Below are 15,025 nucleotides of genomic sequence, written 5' to 3'. Positions count from 1 at the left end.
GTTCTAAATATGTGAGAGTTTTCAATTCTAGTCAAATGCAAAGATGTGGGGAGTGTGCCAATCATCTATTAGACATTAAGAGGGGGCAACATTTCTTGTGTAGACTAATGAGGGAACATTTATTTTAAGAGGTAATAAAAGTTCAAATTGCAATGGAAAATGGCCTGAAACCCCCCCCTAAACAAAACTGCATCACAAACATCTCCGCTGCTTTAATGTAATTAGGCTTTGGATCTGTCCTTTATAAGGTCATTTATTGCAACAAGGCAGAGAATGATTACGGTCACCCTTCGGCTAAGTTTGAAACATTTTATTGTGCAGCATTTTTGGTGGAGTGTCACATTAAATTGTTAAATTGCCCAGTCGCCTGTGGTTTTGTTCTTGTTTTCCATCAATGAAAGAGAATAATATGGATTCTGGCCCTATAATGATGATCAATAAGCACAGCAATTAAGATTATTTCTTAACAAGCCACATGTTGCGGACTTACATTGTTGTTTTTGTTGGGCTAGTTAATAGTGTTCCAAGCTGACGGTTTAGAAGTGCAACCAGATGAAACAATTTATTTGCTTATAGACGGGCTCAAATGAAACTAGGCTTGTAAATAATTATGGGTACTGTGTTGTAAGAATAAAACTGAAAAGTACTGATTTTAGTCCAAACATTTATAGAATAATCCCACTTTACATAGTGAACCACAAGATTTTGGGTTAATATTATTATATGTATGTACTATTATATAATATCTTTGTGAATCAATATGTCGTTGGTTATTAATGTAACATTTAGTCTCGTCCTTTGACTGAAACGTTGGTATTTATTATTCATCCCAGCAGTCCACAGTTTGCACCGTTTTACCTTTAAAGCTGCAGATTGTACTTTAAGGTCAATACATCTCTATTCTAAAACAACATTGTAGAGGCCATTTGTCCTACGTATCCTTGAATCAAAGGGCCACTGCTGCACCTAGTTCGACTTCTTTTACGCAGAAAAACAGTGTTGTCCAAGCGGTGTGTTCTTGTTGTTTGTTGTTTATTTTTAACCAAAATTCCACCAAAAAAACATAACATAAAGTGAGCTGCTTTCCTATGCAGTTCCTATACACTGTCTCACTGTTTTCACTGGTAAAAACGTATTAGTCACCCCGGTGCATGCTGGTCCCACCTGGCTATGCCCCTAAGTAACCTCCAGGTGCCCACCGCCTTACCCAATCAGTGATCCAATTACCCAATTAGTGATTCAATTACCCAATTAGTGATCCAATTACCCAATCAATTAAGAAAAATATATTTAAAGAATAAATAACTAAATAATAGCTCCTACAAACATCTTTAATTATTGCTGTCACTGAAATAAACAAAGAGAGAGAAAGTATGCAGTCTAATATTTAGCAATAAGAAATGACTGAAAACCATCGTCACCGGATAATCTGAAACCAGCACCAGCTTGTGAAAAATGAAGCTACTGACGAAGCATTTCTTTGGACAAACCTGCAGTACTGCCATCAGTGAATGGATGCCCGTTGCATGGGGACCCCAAATCAGCTTAGTGAAGTGTGCAAATGGCCTCACTCAGAAAGATCACCTGCACCCCAACTACTAATTGAGAAGGCGATCAATGATTTTAAGAGTATGTTGTGAAAAAGGTCAAAAAGGTCTAAAGACGAATCATTCAAACAGAAATTGAATGAGTGAAATGATTTCTCTCATTGAATAAACTGCTGTTTTGCAGCAGCTTGCAGGTTGTCAAACTGCTGGCACCTACGCAAAGAATTGGTCACATTTAATCAAATGTATTCAAACATGGATTAAATCTATTTTTAGATTAAATTGAGAATCACAGAACCTATGGGGTAAAACATCTTGGCTTGTGTTGGAGAAGAGCACACATTTAAGGGATACATTTCCCAAAAGTCACACAATACGAATAGAATATGTGTATAAAATAGTTTACACAACTGTCCTTCTGTATGCAGATGAGAGTGACTACCCACAGGGGGCAGCAGAGGGTTTAAATGAAATCAGAGGGGGAGATTTACTCCCAAATCCAACATGTAAATAATGGAAATTGCACCACCATCTGAGAGAGTGAAGAGTGTGTGTTTTTTATACTTCACTTTCAGTTTAATGACATTTTGAAAACACAACGACCAGTGTAGTTTGCTTTGCAGAGGGAAAGCACTTTAGTGCTTTGACCTCAACATTGCTTACTTGAAATGCATTCTATATTCATCCAATGGGGACAAAACCTAATGTTGTCTCAATAATGATGAAATCCATCAGTAATTGTCACAGGCCGAGTGGAAAACAGAGCATCAGTCAGAAGACAAACGCCCTCCCACATGGAAATAAAGGAAAAGAAAAAAAAGGGCCTCATGCTCATTCACAGACTGGACACAGTCCGTGTTTCCCAGAATCCACTGGCAGACATTGAGGAACTTATTTAAGAGAGTAAAACAAAAGCAAGAGCTTATGCACACAGATATTTTTTATTACATACATGTGAGACATAATGTGCGTAGATGAAAACCGGCATGCATTTAAAAACGTCTTAATCCGTGAGATTTGCTGTTTTACACGCAGTTGTCTTGAGAGCCAAACAAAAATTCTCATTATTGTTCAGCTTCCGGCCACACTAGCACTGTGGGAACTCTATGTATTAAACAAAAGCAAGAAAAAGAAACTTTCTAAGTGGGACAAATCTGAAAGGGCACACGCGACCAAACATTTCCAACTACTGTGTTCAGCTCTTCAGATGTTTTCAAAGTGCATATAGGTAAGAGCGAGAGTTACATCAATGCGACATACAGTATGTGGCAACCTTTAACCAGCCCTGGTGAGTCAGCATCGGTTAAGCCCAGCTCACAAGCATCTCTTTTTGCTTTATTATTCCAAGGTTTTCCCTCGGCACGGTTGGCATTCAGCAAATTTCCTGTGGAAAGTTGTGCACCCCTGGCTGGAATGCAGGCCACACGTGTCCACCAACACGGGTCTGCAGCTGACAAAGAACCAACTAGGTGGAAGCGGCGCGCTCTGGGTATCGTTTGTGATGCGTGTAATGCGGGGGGGGGGCGTGGCGGGCGGTGTCGTGTACATGCGTTTCCATTCTACAAATCACCGAGACGTTGAATGTAACAGGGCGACCTCGGCCCCTTCGTCCGCGCTGCGTTGCTGCTCATCGCTCCTCCTGCAGGAGCTGAAGCCTGTCTTCGGCGTGGTGGGGCCTCGCGTGTCCGGTGTCGATCGCCTCGCAGTCATCCGTGAAAAACACCAGGTCCTGAAGACGGGGAGCAGGGACACGCGGTCAAGACACTGGAGCCTGAAAAGCCCGGGTGTTACGCTCAAAACACCCCCCCCCCCCAGGAGTTTTCTTTGCTCTTACCCGATAACAGACTCTGTTGATGATGGTGTACAGGTTCTGCATTTTACGCTTCAGCAGCACCATCCTGGGGCGCTCCCTGCAGTGCTGGCTGGGATGGTTCAGGACCACGTAGAGAAAGTCACGCAGTTTGGTTGTGACGCACGAGTTCTAGAAAGATTTTTTTTTTTTTTAGGTATTTACACTTTGGGGAATCTAGAGTACTCAAATAGACGTAAGGTTTTGTCAGATATGATGTTGTCTGACAGTACACGTTGACCTACGTTGGTTTGACTGCCTTTCCATTGAATAAGCGAGTCACTGGTATTTGCTCTTTTATCATTTGTCCTGTTACCTGTAGACCTGTTTTCTCGAGTAACCGGCTCATGACTTGTTGACTTTTTTTGGGGGGGGGGGGGGCGCTTTAAGCACCACAACCAAATAGTCCCGCTACATTCTAGATCATTTAATAATATTCTCCTTTTTAGCATCGCACATCTTGCAACATCCCGGTGATTTCAACTTACATGCACATCAAGGAAGATCGTGGGTAGAATATCAGCACAAGGCTTCTGCAAACCAACAAACACGATCGTTACACAGAGTACCGGTCCAAACACAGTTCACACACACACACACACACACACACAGATCGCTTACCGTGCGATGGTACGTGTGTATTTTGTCCAGCAGAGACATGATCTCCGTGCTCAGGCCGAGCGCTCTGGAGTAGCAGGTCGGCGGCGCGCAGTCCGACAGGCGCACGAAGCCGAGGAAACACGCGAGGGCAGCGAGTGCGGGCCTCATCGTGGCGGGGGAACGCCGCCGATCAGTCAACGGGGGGCTTAAGTAGCCAAGAGGAGGACTTGCGGTGGGAGGGGGTCGGGCGATGACGTGAAATGCGCAGCGAGGCTGAGGGAGATATTTGGGTTCTGATGTTTTGAGGAAGTCGACTCTGTTCTTGCGTATTGGACCAAATACGGCTGATGATTGATGTCCTAACTTTGACCCGATTGTGTGGCTTATTAAAATGTCTTTAACTATCCATATCAGCTGTTGATGGTTGTTTGGATTCGCAGTCATGAGGTTTATCAATGGGAACATAGCAATGTTTAATTTACAAACTTAATATACACTTTTAATCATATTTCTAAAGTCATCTTGCATCTTGAGTTTAGAGGTATATGCAAATCATCACAGCAAAGAACGCACACTTATCTCTGCGTTCTTGAACATCAATAATAATACTTTTTAATCCTAAGGCAGTGTACACTAATGCTACATCGTCTCCAAAACCCTGCCTGAGTGTGAACTTTAATGGACTCACCCACCAAACCAAACCATTGACCTGTTTGTCAACTACCTCTGCAGGCGTAGAACATTTTCTGTACACAGTGAAACGATGCGATGCTACAATCCAAACGGAACCTAACAAAATAAAACAAGCGTCTGTAAATCTCATGGTAGATTTGTTGGAGCCACCGAGCCTTTCTTCAGATTGAGAAAGTTCCTTCTCCTTTTCCTTTTTGGAGCCTCCGCGCTGCCACATGTTTCAGGTGGATGGCGGAACACAAACAGCCTCTCTCCTGTAGCAGGGACGCCGGAGGAGGACACCGCGCTGTCCTCTGCTGTGCCGTGTGACGCTTCATTCACTGCGTTCACTGCACTTCCTTCTGCAGTGTCCTCCTGCCGCTGTGTAACCCCGGCCCTGTAAGTAGTCTGTTGTCGTGCTTTCCCTAAACCGGCCTCCACTTCGTTCTCTTCGACCAGCAACGGTGCAACATCTCTTGGAGCCAGGTCACGGCATCTGGGGAGCAGTTTTTCCATAAAACTTTGCCTCTTTTCCTGGAGTCTGTGAGATTCAGAGGACAGAGGAGCGGTTGTGAGTGGGGACTCAAGTGTTGACCACATGCATGCAGTCACTATAGCTCAGGACTGGTCTCGGATGATCAAAAAAACAGAACAACAGAACTACAAGCAGCTCTTGGTTGAAGCATAACATCAAGTCCGTAAGTAGTTAGTTTCACTCACCCCCCTCTTTCCACGGCACAGCTCGGCATATTTGGCATATTTTTATGCAACACGTCTTCTCTCAGTTTGACAAGAAGCAGTCTGTTCAGCCCCCCGGCACACCTGGTCAAAAAGTTATCAACATATTATGAAGCCCGTAGCTCTGCAGACAATGATTGGCTTTGATTGGAACATGTGCAGGGAACTGAAACACTGAAACGGCTTTTCACTAGTTCAGAGGGAGAGCTTTGTGACGTTTTATGGTAAAAGATTACATCTTGAATTTCTAAACTTAGTAAGGCACATCGTGTTAGTATTACAAAATGGTCCATTCATTAGGGATGATTACAACTACAAAACCACACGAAGATCATTTTGTTTAGGTGAATTAATATTACAAAAATCTTCCTATTGTAATAATTACAAGTTAGAAGTAGGAATGTGAGGTTAAAAAGGGGGTTAAAAAAAAGGTTAAAAAAAAGATCCAAAGACACACATGGCAGACATTTAAATGGCGGACTAAAAAGTCTGGAGTCAAATCTGTCAAACATAAATAGCAACTAACATGGCAGTTAAGACGTAGATTTTTTGTCCATTCCAGCTTTCTTTGAGAATGTATTTCTACACCAGCTCTTCATCTGATTGTTGTCTCAACTGCTGTGGTAGGCCCACGAAACCACTCTCCTCAGACATGACATTAAGGTTTCAGTGTAGAGACAACTATATGATCAGGAATCTAATCTTACAATTTCAATATTGTATTCAAAATCCCACTGTTTACATCATTATTACTCCCGTTAGTAAGATGTAAAACTGCTGCAAAGAACAGGTAACCTCTGTCCTACAAACAAGAAGCAAGAAGCAGAAACAAGAGCTGAAAAAGAAAATCAAAACACATGTCTTGCATATTGTTCCAAACTGAGCACTTTGATTTCCTTGTACTTTGGCCAGACAGCTCCTTTCCTCCTGCACGGCACAGTATTCAGTGAACTGATCCAGACTCAGCTGGGGACCAGCCTTGAGTGTCCCATTGTATCAGGAAATTAAATGATGAGTAGAATTGTTTATTCTGCCCGTTGTGGCTCGGGGAAAACAACCCTTGTGGAATCGCGGTCAAACACTGGTTCAATTTCAGACAGTGCTCAAAGATGTCTTTGTTTCAGCCAGCTGTGTGGAAATGCTGATTTTTATTAAATCAGTGACTTTACTCGGAGAACTACTTTCTTAAACCACATAACTGCGTACTTTGGGCTAAAAGGTTTTCCTTCTATTAAATCTGTTCAATTATTTCCCCCCCTTTAAAAAGATTGAGGAAAGGAAAGCAACATGGACTACACTAGTGCACGACAAAGGGTTTTGTTGGCTTCTGCACCAGTTGGCAACCAAACTCGAAGCTATATTTGCAAGTTGGAAGAGCATATGATGATGGGAAATCCTTCTGCTGCACAGGGCTAACAGAAAAGACATCTCTCAAAAAGAACCATACATTTATTGTTTTTTTACTAGCAATAATTATGCCCTCATGATGAAAAACACATTCCCCTAATGTGGTAAAAATACTGTGCAAATTGAAAATATAAAACTACAACAACAGTTTGCCAATAGAAGGATCCTGAACCTGGCTCTTACATGGATTGCTCCTGCTCTGCAGATGATGCGACGAGGATCTCTTTGGGGCAAAGGGCGTCAGTGATGGAGAGGAGTTCGCTTTCAGGCAGCGGGGGGAGGAGGAGACGCAGGGCCTCCAGGAGACCCTCAGCGGACACCTGACTCTGCTTCACCAGCCGAGAGGCAAACTCCAAGTCCTGAGATGAAACGCACGACACAGAGCCGCCTTAAACACACCGTTTCTTCTACTTGAGATGTCCCTGTATTTCCCCCACTCCATTTATATGACATTGTGTTCAGTATAACATTGAAAAAAGTTTCCATAAATTCCAACCTGATCACAGTTTGCATAAAGTCCCCTGAGCTCCATTTGCTCTTTTAAATCCTCCATGGCTTGGTTGTTGCCTGTCATTTCCTGCAACCTGAGAACACCGCAGAGTTTCGACATTGTATGAATTTTGCGGCCTGTGTCAATAAATAAAATTCCTTGTTACTCCTTAAGATGATGCTATCGAGGGAGCTCACCTCTCGGCCAACAGCGTGGTGACCTGATCCCTTTTGTAGAGTGCCTCCTGGAGGATGGACGTCATCCTGCAATCCTGCCGCAGCTGAAACACTTTCTCCTGCTCACTTCCCTCCTCAACCTCCCCTGGGTCCTCTCTGTGGGTTGGATTTGACTCGACTGTGGACCGAGACCTTTGCAGCGCATCCAGCTCCCTCCTCTCCTTTTGGAGCTGTTGTTGGGCTTCCTCGAGGCCCTGTGGGCAGATTCAAATTTCATGAGAATATTTTGGAGAAGAACATGTTTTTTTGAACCGTATTATATGTCTATGGGGGATTAACTTGGAGTAAAGCATTGCCTACCAAGCAGTGGTTCTGTATGCTCTGTGCCATGTCTTGGCTCTCCAGGCTCTGTCTCTCTCTGAGCTGCTGAATGAGCAGGCTGTGCAGAGCGAGCATTGCTCTGCAAGTCTCCAAGACTTTGGTCCTCCTCTCTGCCTTCTGGTAGTGGATGGCAGCCATCTGCATTGCCAGGCTGGCGCCCTGAGAGCGCAGGTCGCTCTCCCTCTCCGTACGCATCTCCTCCATCACCTGCCAACATTTGGATGGATGTACCTCAGTCACCTGGTACGAACTCAGCCCCAATCCAGACACTGAACTTTAACACAGATAGTGTTTTGCTTTAAGCAGATGGCTCCTGCTACAGAGTGAGATTACCGGCCCTTTCTTGATATGTAGTAACTTAATGCACTTATTAAGGATTTATACGGAAAGGTCCTTTGTGGCTTTACCTTGTCCATGACGGTCCTCTCCATCTCCTTCTCCCTCTCAAAGAGTTGGATTCCATCTTCGAGCCTTTTTTTAAAAAGTAGCAGGTCAGATGTGTCTGTTTTCTGTCTGGCCTCGCTGGATTTCCCCTTAGATATCGAAGTCTGCAAAATATATATATCCACACTTTGGTTGGGAAATGACTCCAAGAACAATGTTATGATGTGAATAAAATGAGCCCTGCTTTATAATAACAATGGGAACACTTTTGAGACTGATCGCAGTGTGGCTGTCACTGTTCTCTCTTTCTCATTGAAGAAAATATTAACTGCATCATTATTCCCCGCACTAGTTGCTGTAGTAGTTTTAGTTATCTGATGGGCTTTAAACTGTAATTGCATCATGGGGGGATTTAAACAAGAAATTCCCTTCTCTCTGCTAACTTTTAGCGCAGATTAAAATATGTGAGCTAAGAAACCTACTTTCCACAAGAGATTATGGTGTGTAATACCTATGGAAGTTAACAACGGGGAATTTATGCTGCTCATGGAAGACTGATTCAATAACACATGGTTTGGATCTCTTTTGTATTCACTATACTTTTACAATTCTTCTTAAACAGAGCAGAACAAGTTAAATGATATTACAATTCCTAACAACATAACAACTGGTTCAGGTAATTGTTGTTTGTTGTGTGTGTTCACCATCTGCTGCTCCCTCTCCTTCCTCCAAGCCGCCAGAGCGGTGTGGAGTTTGGTTCTGGAGACAGCGTGGGGCAGCACCAGACACAGGTCCATCACAGACAGGCGCTTCTGAAACTCGAGTTTCATCCGGAGCCGGTCATCTTCAGACAGAGTCAGCTGGGACGAACACAAACAACTAGGACGGGAGGAGAAAGGGCATGCGGATAAACACACCGGGGTTCCGCCGGGACACTTTACATGGCTGTGTTGAAAGGGGAATAACATCAATCCGATGATGGGGTTGTTATTGGGAAGCATCCGCAGTACACGACATCTGGCATCAACTGGTGTAAAAACACCGTCCTAAATTGGTCAGAAAGTGCTCATTCCTTCTCATGTCTTCATCCTCTATCTACCTCCACTAATAGGAAAACACAGTACACTTTTCTTTGGATCCCCTGAAATAAAGTGTTGTTCTGTCACTGACCTGAAGAAAGCTCTGCAGTGCGCCCTGAGCTCTCTCTGCTCCTGCAGCTCTCTCTCCATGGCCTCCCTGAGAGCAGCTCTAGTGCAGCTTAGGGTGTGTAAGGCGGCCTTGCCTTCCTGGTGCAGCCTTTCCTGGCCCTGCAAGAGAGTGCTCCCTCCTGCCTCTGGCTCCACCTGCGGCAGGGCACGTTGCGCCCCTGGAGGCAAGAGTGTTAGCCAGGCCTGAGCTGCAGATGGTTGGATGGCTTTGATTTCTGTTACGGCACCCTGAATCACACGCATGGTCACCTATAGAACGGGGATAATCAAACTAAATAAATCCCAGTGGGATGTCTGTGGGGGGGGGGGGGGGGGGGGGGGGGGGGGGGTTGTGCACCTTTCAAGGTGAATAGGTCACAGGTCTGCTCGATTCTGTACTGTCAAAAGTGGCACCTTGCGGATGTCTGCAGCAGCCTCCTCATCCAGGTTGTTGATAAGCTCTGCTAGTTCCAAACTGTGAGCTGTCAGGAAGTTCTGCCAACAGTGCAGGTGCTGAGCTACATCTTGCTTTCCCTCCAGATCCTTGGAGACAACCGACAGATCCTTCTGTCTCTGTTTGTGGACCCGTAACTGGAGAAGGAAGGGAGGTGGAAGATGAGAGCAACAGGTTTTATATATATATATATATATACATAAATATAATATACTTTAATCCTGAAATGTTCGTGATCTCCTTACCAAGTCAGAGATGAGCTCCCGCCTCTTCTTAATCAGTCCACAGCGCATGGCTCTTCTCTCCTGGCTCAATGCCTCTTCCAGTCTCTGCCTCACCATTACCAGCTCTTTCTGGGCCTTGTCCTGTAGCTGGTCCATCTGCTCTGAAGGCACGCTGCTCCCCCTGGTGGACAAATGAAACAACTTCAAGTTACACTAGTTAATCTTACTTATAATATTCAAGTTTGAAGCTGCCTACAAGATTTAACTGCTAACAAAAGTTACAAAAATATTTTTATATATTTATATATAGTAATATGTAAAATTGAATAGAATTGGTTGATTGTCAATAGTGTGTTCACTCACTTGTTTTTGCACATTTTTATTTTCTAATACAGATTTTACATCACTAATAGAAGCACTACTAAAATGTACATTTATACTGTAATATAATTTTTGCTTGGCCACATTTATAGTGTATTGTAGTGTGATCAAGATGGGAAATAATCATCACATGATGTTCTCCGATGGTAAATTCATTAAGCTCCAACCTCCTGATGTGAGTAAACCAGCTGTCCAGATTGCTGGAGGTGCTGGAGAAGCTGTCAGAAATGAGGTTGTTGAGGCTGTGAAGGCTGTGCACCAAGAACTTCCTCTGTGCATGGCGTTCAGCGAGCACATAGCGCTGGTTGGCGAGGACCACGTCCAGCACCTCCTCTAGCTGATCCTGGTCAGAAGAAAGAAGGACATGTCTTTTAAATGTTGATTTCATATATTAATAATCACAAATACAGAGAGCTGAAAAGTAGAAGAAAAGAATAGAGCAAATATTTTATGTTAGCCTTGTTTGAATGACTCAATAAAGCTGAAGCATGCTTAATGATGTCATGCAAATGTCTAACTGTAATGTGTCACAACTTTGAAAGTAAATTTTGGTTGCTTGCCTGAGAGGCAAAGTAATCGTGCTGCAGACTCTTGGCTGTGCTCTTCTCCAGCTCGCCCATCCTGGTGGCCTCTTCCAGTTCCTCAGTGAAAATCTTGTGCAACTCCACCCGACGCCACTCAACAATCTGCCTCTGGACCTTCCCCGAGGCTTCCTCATGTCTGACCAACAGCATGCGCTGGAGCTGACTCTGGCTCAGCTTGTGCAGCTTCTCCAGGAGGACACTGCAGTGGAGGAGTTCCTGGTAACAAAATTAGATTTACAGTCCAGTTAACAGAACGCAATGACCGCAATAAGCGCTCAGATGTGGGGCAAAATGACAACAAACGTTTGGCTGTTGGTCACCTGTTGGTTGGCACGTTGACACAGCAGCTCGGCCCGGGCCTTCTGAGCAGCGTCTGCGCGGTGCTCGGCTTCCATTTCTTCCCGGGTCTCCTGGTTACAGCGGCCAGCCAGAGCAGCCATTCGGGCCTCTCGCTCCTCCTTCAGCCGACCCTCCATGCCCAGCATCTGTCCGTGGAGCACACTAAGGAGCCTCTGCTGGCCCTGGGAACGCAGGCCCCCCAGCAGGGAGGACATCACGTCCCTGTAGATCTGAATCCGCGTGGCCTCCAGGTTATTGGTGGCGTGCAGCAGGGTGGACATTTGGAGGCTTGAAGGGATGAAATGCAGAGTAAGCAAGGTAAGTTTGTGCGTTGTGCGTTATATTTAATGTATTATAAAAATGTTTAATATTTGCTGTCGGGGGGATTTGAAAATAACATCTATGACAATAAAAACATCCTTAAATGTAAGGGAATTCGATTTTATACTTATTACTGGATTGGGTGAAATCGTGGGTCAGTGGAAAGGACATCTAGCACCGATGAGTCCTTCTCCAAAGCTACAACGCACATAACTGATTGTTGAAGTTCTTGACTCACTTCTCCAAAGCCTGGTACATATTCTGGGGATCCTCCAGCACCATTGTGTCCACCATCTTGTCCTCAAATGCGGCCTCATCTTTTACGGCCTCACTCATGTTGCATTCTGCATATTCCGGTTCTGGATCACCTCTGTTTCTCTGCAGAAAGAAAATAAACGCACATTGTGACAAACAATTAGGAAAAAACACAGATAAAAGATTGAGAGAACAGTTCTTTAAAATACCTGTGATACAGAGTTTTTGGACAAAAATTTAATCAAGTAATTAACAAATAAATCAGGTTAAAACAGTTTGTCCTTAACCTTAACTTGAACAAAACACGTTTGCATTTATGATACCCTTTGTTGAAGAAGGGTCAGCCTGGTTCTGAGACCTATCAGGTTCATGGCCAGAAATCCCAGCGACAGCAGCATCAGTGTAACAAAGAACCCAGCAACAAACGCAGCTAAATAAACCCTGGGGTTAGGATGAATCTGAAAAAAAGAGGACAGAAACAGCACACCTCTCATAAAATCAACGGCGTATGACATAAAAAGTTGCAATGCTTGAAGCTGAAAGTGTGTTTCCAGTTGAACAACTTACACTGTCGGTGGAATTTACCCTTAAGGTTAGATTAGCCGTTAATGGACCAAACATACTGACATCGTTCTGTGGAGTGGAAAAAAATATATATTCTTGGTAAAAAGAGAGAAACACGTGAGATCAATAACATTTGGTGGAATCCTTTTCAGTGTTTGCCCTACCGTTACAATTTCCCTCCCGCTGAAAAAGTGTGCAATTTAATCAAAAATGACCTGCCTGACTAATTCCCTCCGGTTGGCTTTGGCCGACTATTACCACTCCCCCCCTGAAGTTGTAAACCTAAGGGAAACACTGCTTTTTGAGTTAGAAAGAGCAGGAAAACAATACCTGTGAGGCGTTGGAAAAGGTGACAAAGGCTGGAAGGTCCATGACTTCACTCTTAAGATTCCTTATGTGAGCAGTATAGTTGACAACAACTTGGGATCCAGCTAAAGAAGTAAAATAACATGTTATTTATTGTGATTGCCGCATGCCCAAATATGTAATATTTTACATTATAAAGTTACAACCAGAATCTTACAATCAGATTTTTTAAAACAAATTCACCCCCAGACATACCAGACAACGAATCAATGGCAAATGTCTGGTAGCCTCTTTCCACCACTCGGCCTTCAGATTTTATGGGTACTACTCCAGAAATGGAGTCCCGGATAGCCACCTGAGACAGGTTGGTGCCACCCAATGGGCCCATGTTGTGAATCAGCAGGAAGAACGTCAGTTGAGGAGGATCGGTGTCCACCTTTACCTAAAGATCACATGATTGAGTAGAAGGAAAAGCATGAATCACCGCATGTTTCTTCATGAATAAACTGTTCTGACGTACCTGTGCACACTTGTGAAATTTGACCCCAAATGCGGATGGAGGTGCCATACTCTGAGTCTGCAAAGACATGAAACACAATTGATGTAGTTATTTGAAAAAGAACGTTTTGTTAATAATAAGTATGTTCAATGTTCAATGTTAAATCAAAACGTGACGGTTTGAATTAACATACACATAACAAAGAGCATTTCTATATCTGCATACTCCATGAAAGTCACCCATTGTGTACAGTGATTCCCTGTGACCGAAACCCTTTTCTGAAACACACCTGAGGCAGAGGGAGGCTCGGGTTGTATCTGGTGAGAGTGCTTCTGCGGTTCCGTTGGTGCAAGATTTTCCACATGAAGGTGAGCGGCGTGTAAAAAGAGTGATCCCAAGGACCAGCAGAAGCTGAGGAGGACAGTCGGCCCTCTGCAGACAACACCATGGGCCCCTTCATGTCCGTCGCACCTGTCAGGTTGCGCATTGGGTGTTTGAGCAGTCACTTACAAAGGCTCAAACTGACAATAAATAATAGACAAATGAATAGTATGTATTCAGTTTTCTATTTACCAGTGTACCAAAGATTTCGTATTGTAGTTCACACGTCATAAAATTGCAACACATTATTTACGCATCATGAACCTATAACGTTTCTTACAATTGTTCATCTGGTGTTTGCAAATAATGAAGTTGTGTTATTACTATTTTGTTAATGCAAAGAATTAAGTGAAAATAAAACAAACCATCCATCCTAGAAAAAGCCAGCTCAGCTGATTTCCCACGCTCGTCCTGTTGCATTACAAGGATGCTGGAGTGCCTCTGACAAAGGAAAAATAGACACAGTACGTGTCATATTAGGCATAAACAGGGGCACTGCTCAAGGCTGATAAGATATGACAAGTCAATCTAACTATTGGATGCTGAAATAAGGTAGAACGAGTACAGGTCAAATGTTGGGACACACTTTCTCATTGAATTGAATAAGAACATGTGTCCAAGTGTATGAGGTCACTCACCTCCTGTGCCGGTAGAGTCGTGTACCGCGACGCGTCCTGAGACGTGACGTTACCGTTACCGTTACAACGGCTCTGACGCTCGGCTCCGGACTCCAGCCCGGCGGCAGCTAACGGTCCATCGCGACGACAACGCGAGTCAACGGGCGGTGGAAAGCAACACGACACTTGGATGTCCAAGAGCATGAACCATATTGGGATCCGTTTCGCGATGAAGCCTACCTGAAGCATTCGTACATCGGTGTGCCACTCTCACCGGGGAGAGCCGCTAGCTAGCTGGCTGCATTTCTGGCTGTTAAAATCACCGATTGAAAACACTCGCAACCGCTTTTTTTGTTGTTTTGGAAAAGTTCGATTGTGGCAGATCACGACAACGTCTTACATATATGCGGATATTTCCACACAAAACAATGGATGCAGTTTCAAAGAGGTGTACACGAAAACAAGTTGCGTGATTACCGTTGCTGCACAACTTTTGGAAAAGATTTCCAAAACTTGGGGAAAAAAACGGGAAACTTCTCAAGGAAAGTAAAAAACAAGGTACATCATTTAGTTTCCGGTTATTTCTTTCAAGATAAAACGTCAGAAGCGAACTCATAGGATGATCATACACTTGGTTAGGCGTAGAATGCATAATATGTAGAAATACAG

The 15,025-nt window shown here is 43.9% G+C and overlaps 2 protein-coding genes across 2 annotated transcripts; both read right to left on the bottom strand.

Moving 5' to 3' along the window:
• Positions 1-2,088: 2,088 nt before the first annotated feature.
• Positions 2,089-4,760, bottom strand: LOC119229995 (uncharacterized). Its single transcript, XM_037490905.2, has 4 exons — positions 4,018-4,760; positions 3,885-3,929; positions 3,382-3,528; positions 2,089-3,276 (listed from the first exon to the last, which is right to left on the bottom strand). Exons 1-4 carry the CDS (start codon positions 4,459-4,461, stop codon positions 3,175-3,177), a joined length of 738 nt encoding a protein of 245 aa, XP_037346802.2. The 5' UTR covers positions 4,462-4,760; the 3' UTR covers positions 2,089-3,174.
• A 53-nt stretch (positions 4,761-4,813) lies between these two features.
• Positions 4,814-15,012, bottom strand: LOC119229993 (limbin-like). The gene is made up of 23 exons (XM_037490903.2): positions 14,378-15,012; positions 14,105-14,180; positions 13,648-13,829; positions 13,380-13,436; positions 13,115-13,301; positions 12,884-12,984; positions 12,557-12,622; positions 12,313-12,447; positions 11,973-12,112; positions 11,395-11,701; positions 11,051-11,290; positions 10,658-10,833; positions 10,131-10,290; positions 9,846-10,022; positions 9,415-9,701; positions 8,949-9,123; positions 8,268-8,408; positions 7,840-8,067; positions 7,501-7,733; positions 7,310-7,397; positions 6,997-7,172; positions 5,389-5,490; positions 4,814-5,209 (listed from the first exon to the last, which is right to left on the bottom strand). The coding sequence occupies exons 1-23, from the start codon at positions 14,603-14,605 to the stop codon at positions 4,816-4,818; spliced, it is 4,056 nt and encodes a 1,351-aa protein (XP_037346800.2). The 5' UTR covers positions 14,606-15,012; the 3' UTR covers positions 4,814-4,815.
• Between the last annotated feature and the right edge of the window lie 13 nt (positions 15,013-15,025).

This window comes from Pungitius pungitius, chromosome 8 (assembly GCF_949316345.1).
Source record: "Pungitius pungitius chromosome 8, fPunPun2.1, whole genome shotgun sequence".
In the NCBI taxonomy this organism is placed as follows: domain Eukaryota; kingdom Metazoa; phylum Chordata; class Actinopteri; order Perciformes; family Gasterosteidae; genus Pungitius; species Pungitius pungitius.
The sequence above is the reverse complement of the archived record's forward strand: the minus strand, read 5'-3'. Positions and strand labels throughout refer to the sequence as shown.

Bases quoted from the DNA above. Each gene is read 5' to 3' on its own strand.
- LOC119229995 (XM_037490905.2), bottom strand. From the start codon at position 4,461: ATGTTCCCATTGATAAACCTCATGACTGCGAATCCAAACAACCATCAA. The intron at 3,930-4,017 runs GTAAGCGATCTG...GTTGGTTTGCAG, and splicing joins TACACACGTACCATCGCACG to AAGCCTTGTGCTGATATTCT. The intron at 3,277-3,381 runs GTAAGAGCAAAG...CCCCGTCTTCAG, and splicing joins TCAACAGAGTCTGTTATCGG to GACCTGGTGTTTTTCACGGA.
- LOC119229993 (XM_037490903.2), bottom strand. From the start codon at position 14,605: ATGCTTCAGGTAGGCTTCATCGCGAAACGGATCCCAATATGGTTCATG. The intron at 9,702-9,845 runs GTGCCACTTTTG...CCCGTTCTATAG, and splicing joins CTGCTGCAGACATCCGCAAG to GTGACCATGCGTGTGATTCA. The intron at 7,173-7,309 runs GTTGGAATTTAT...GTTTCATCTCAG, and splicing joins TTTATGCAAACTGTGATCAG to GACTTGGAGTTTGCCTCTCG.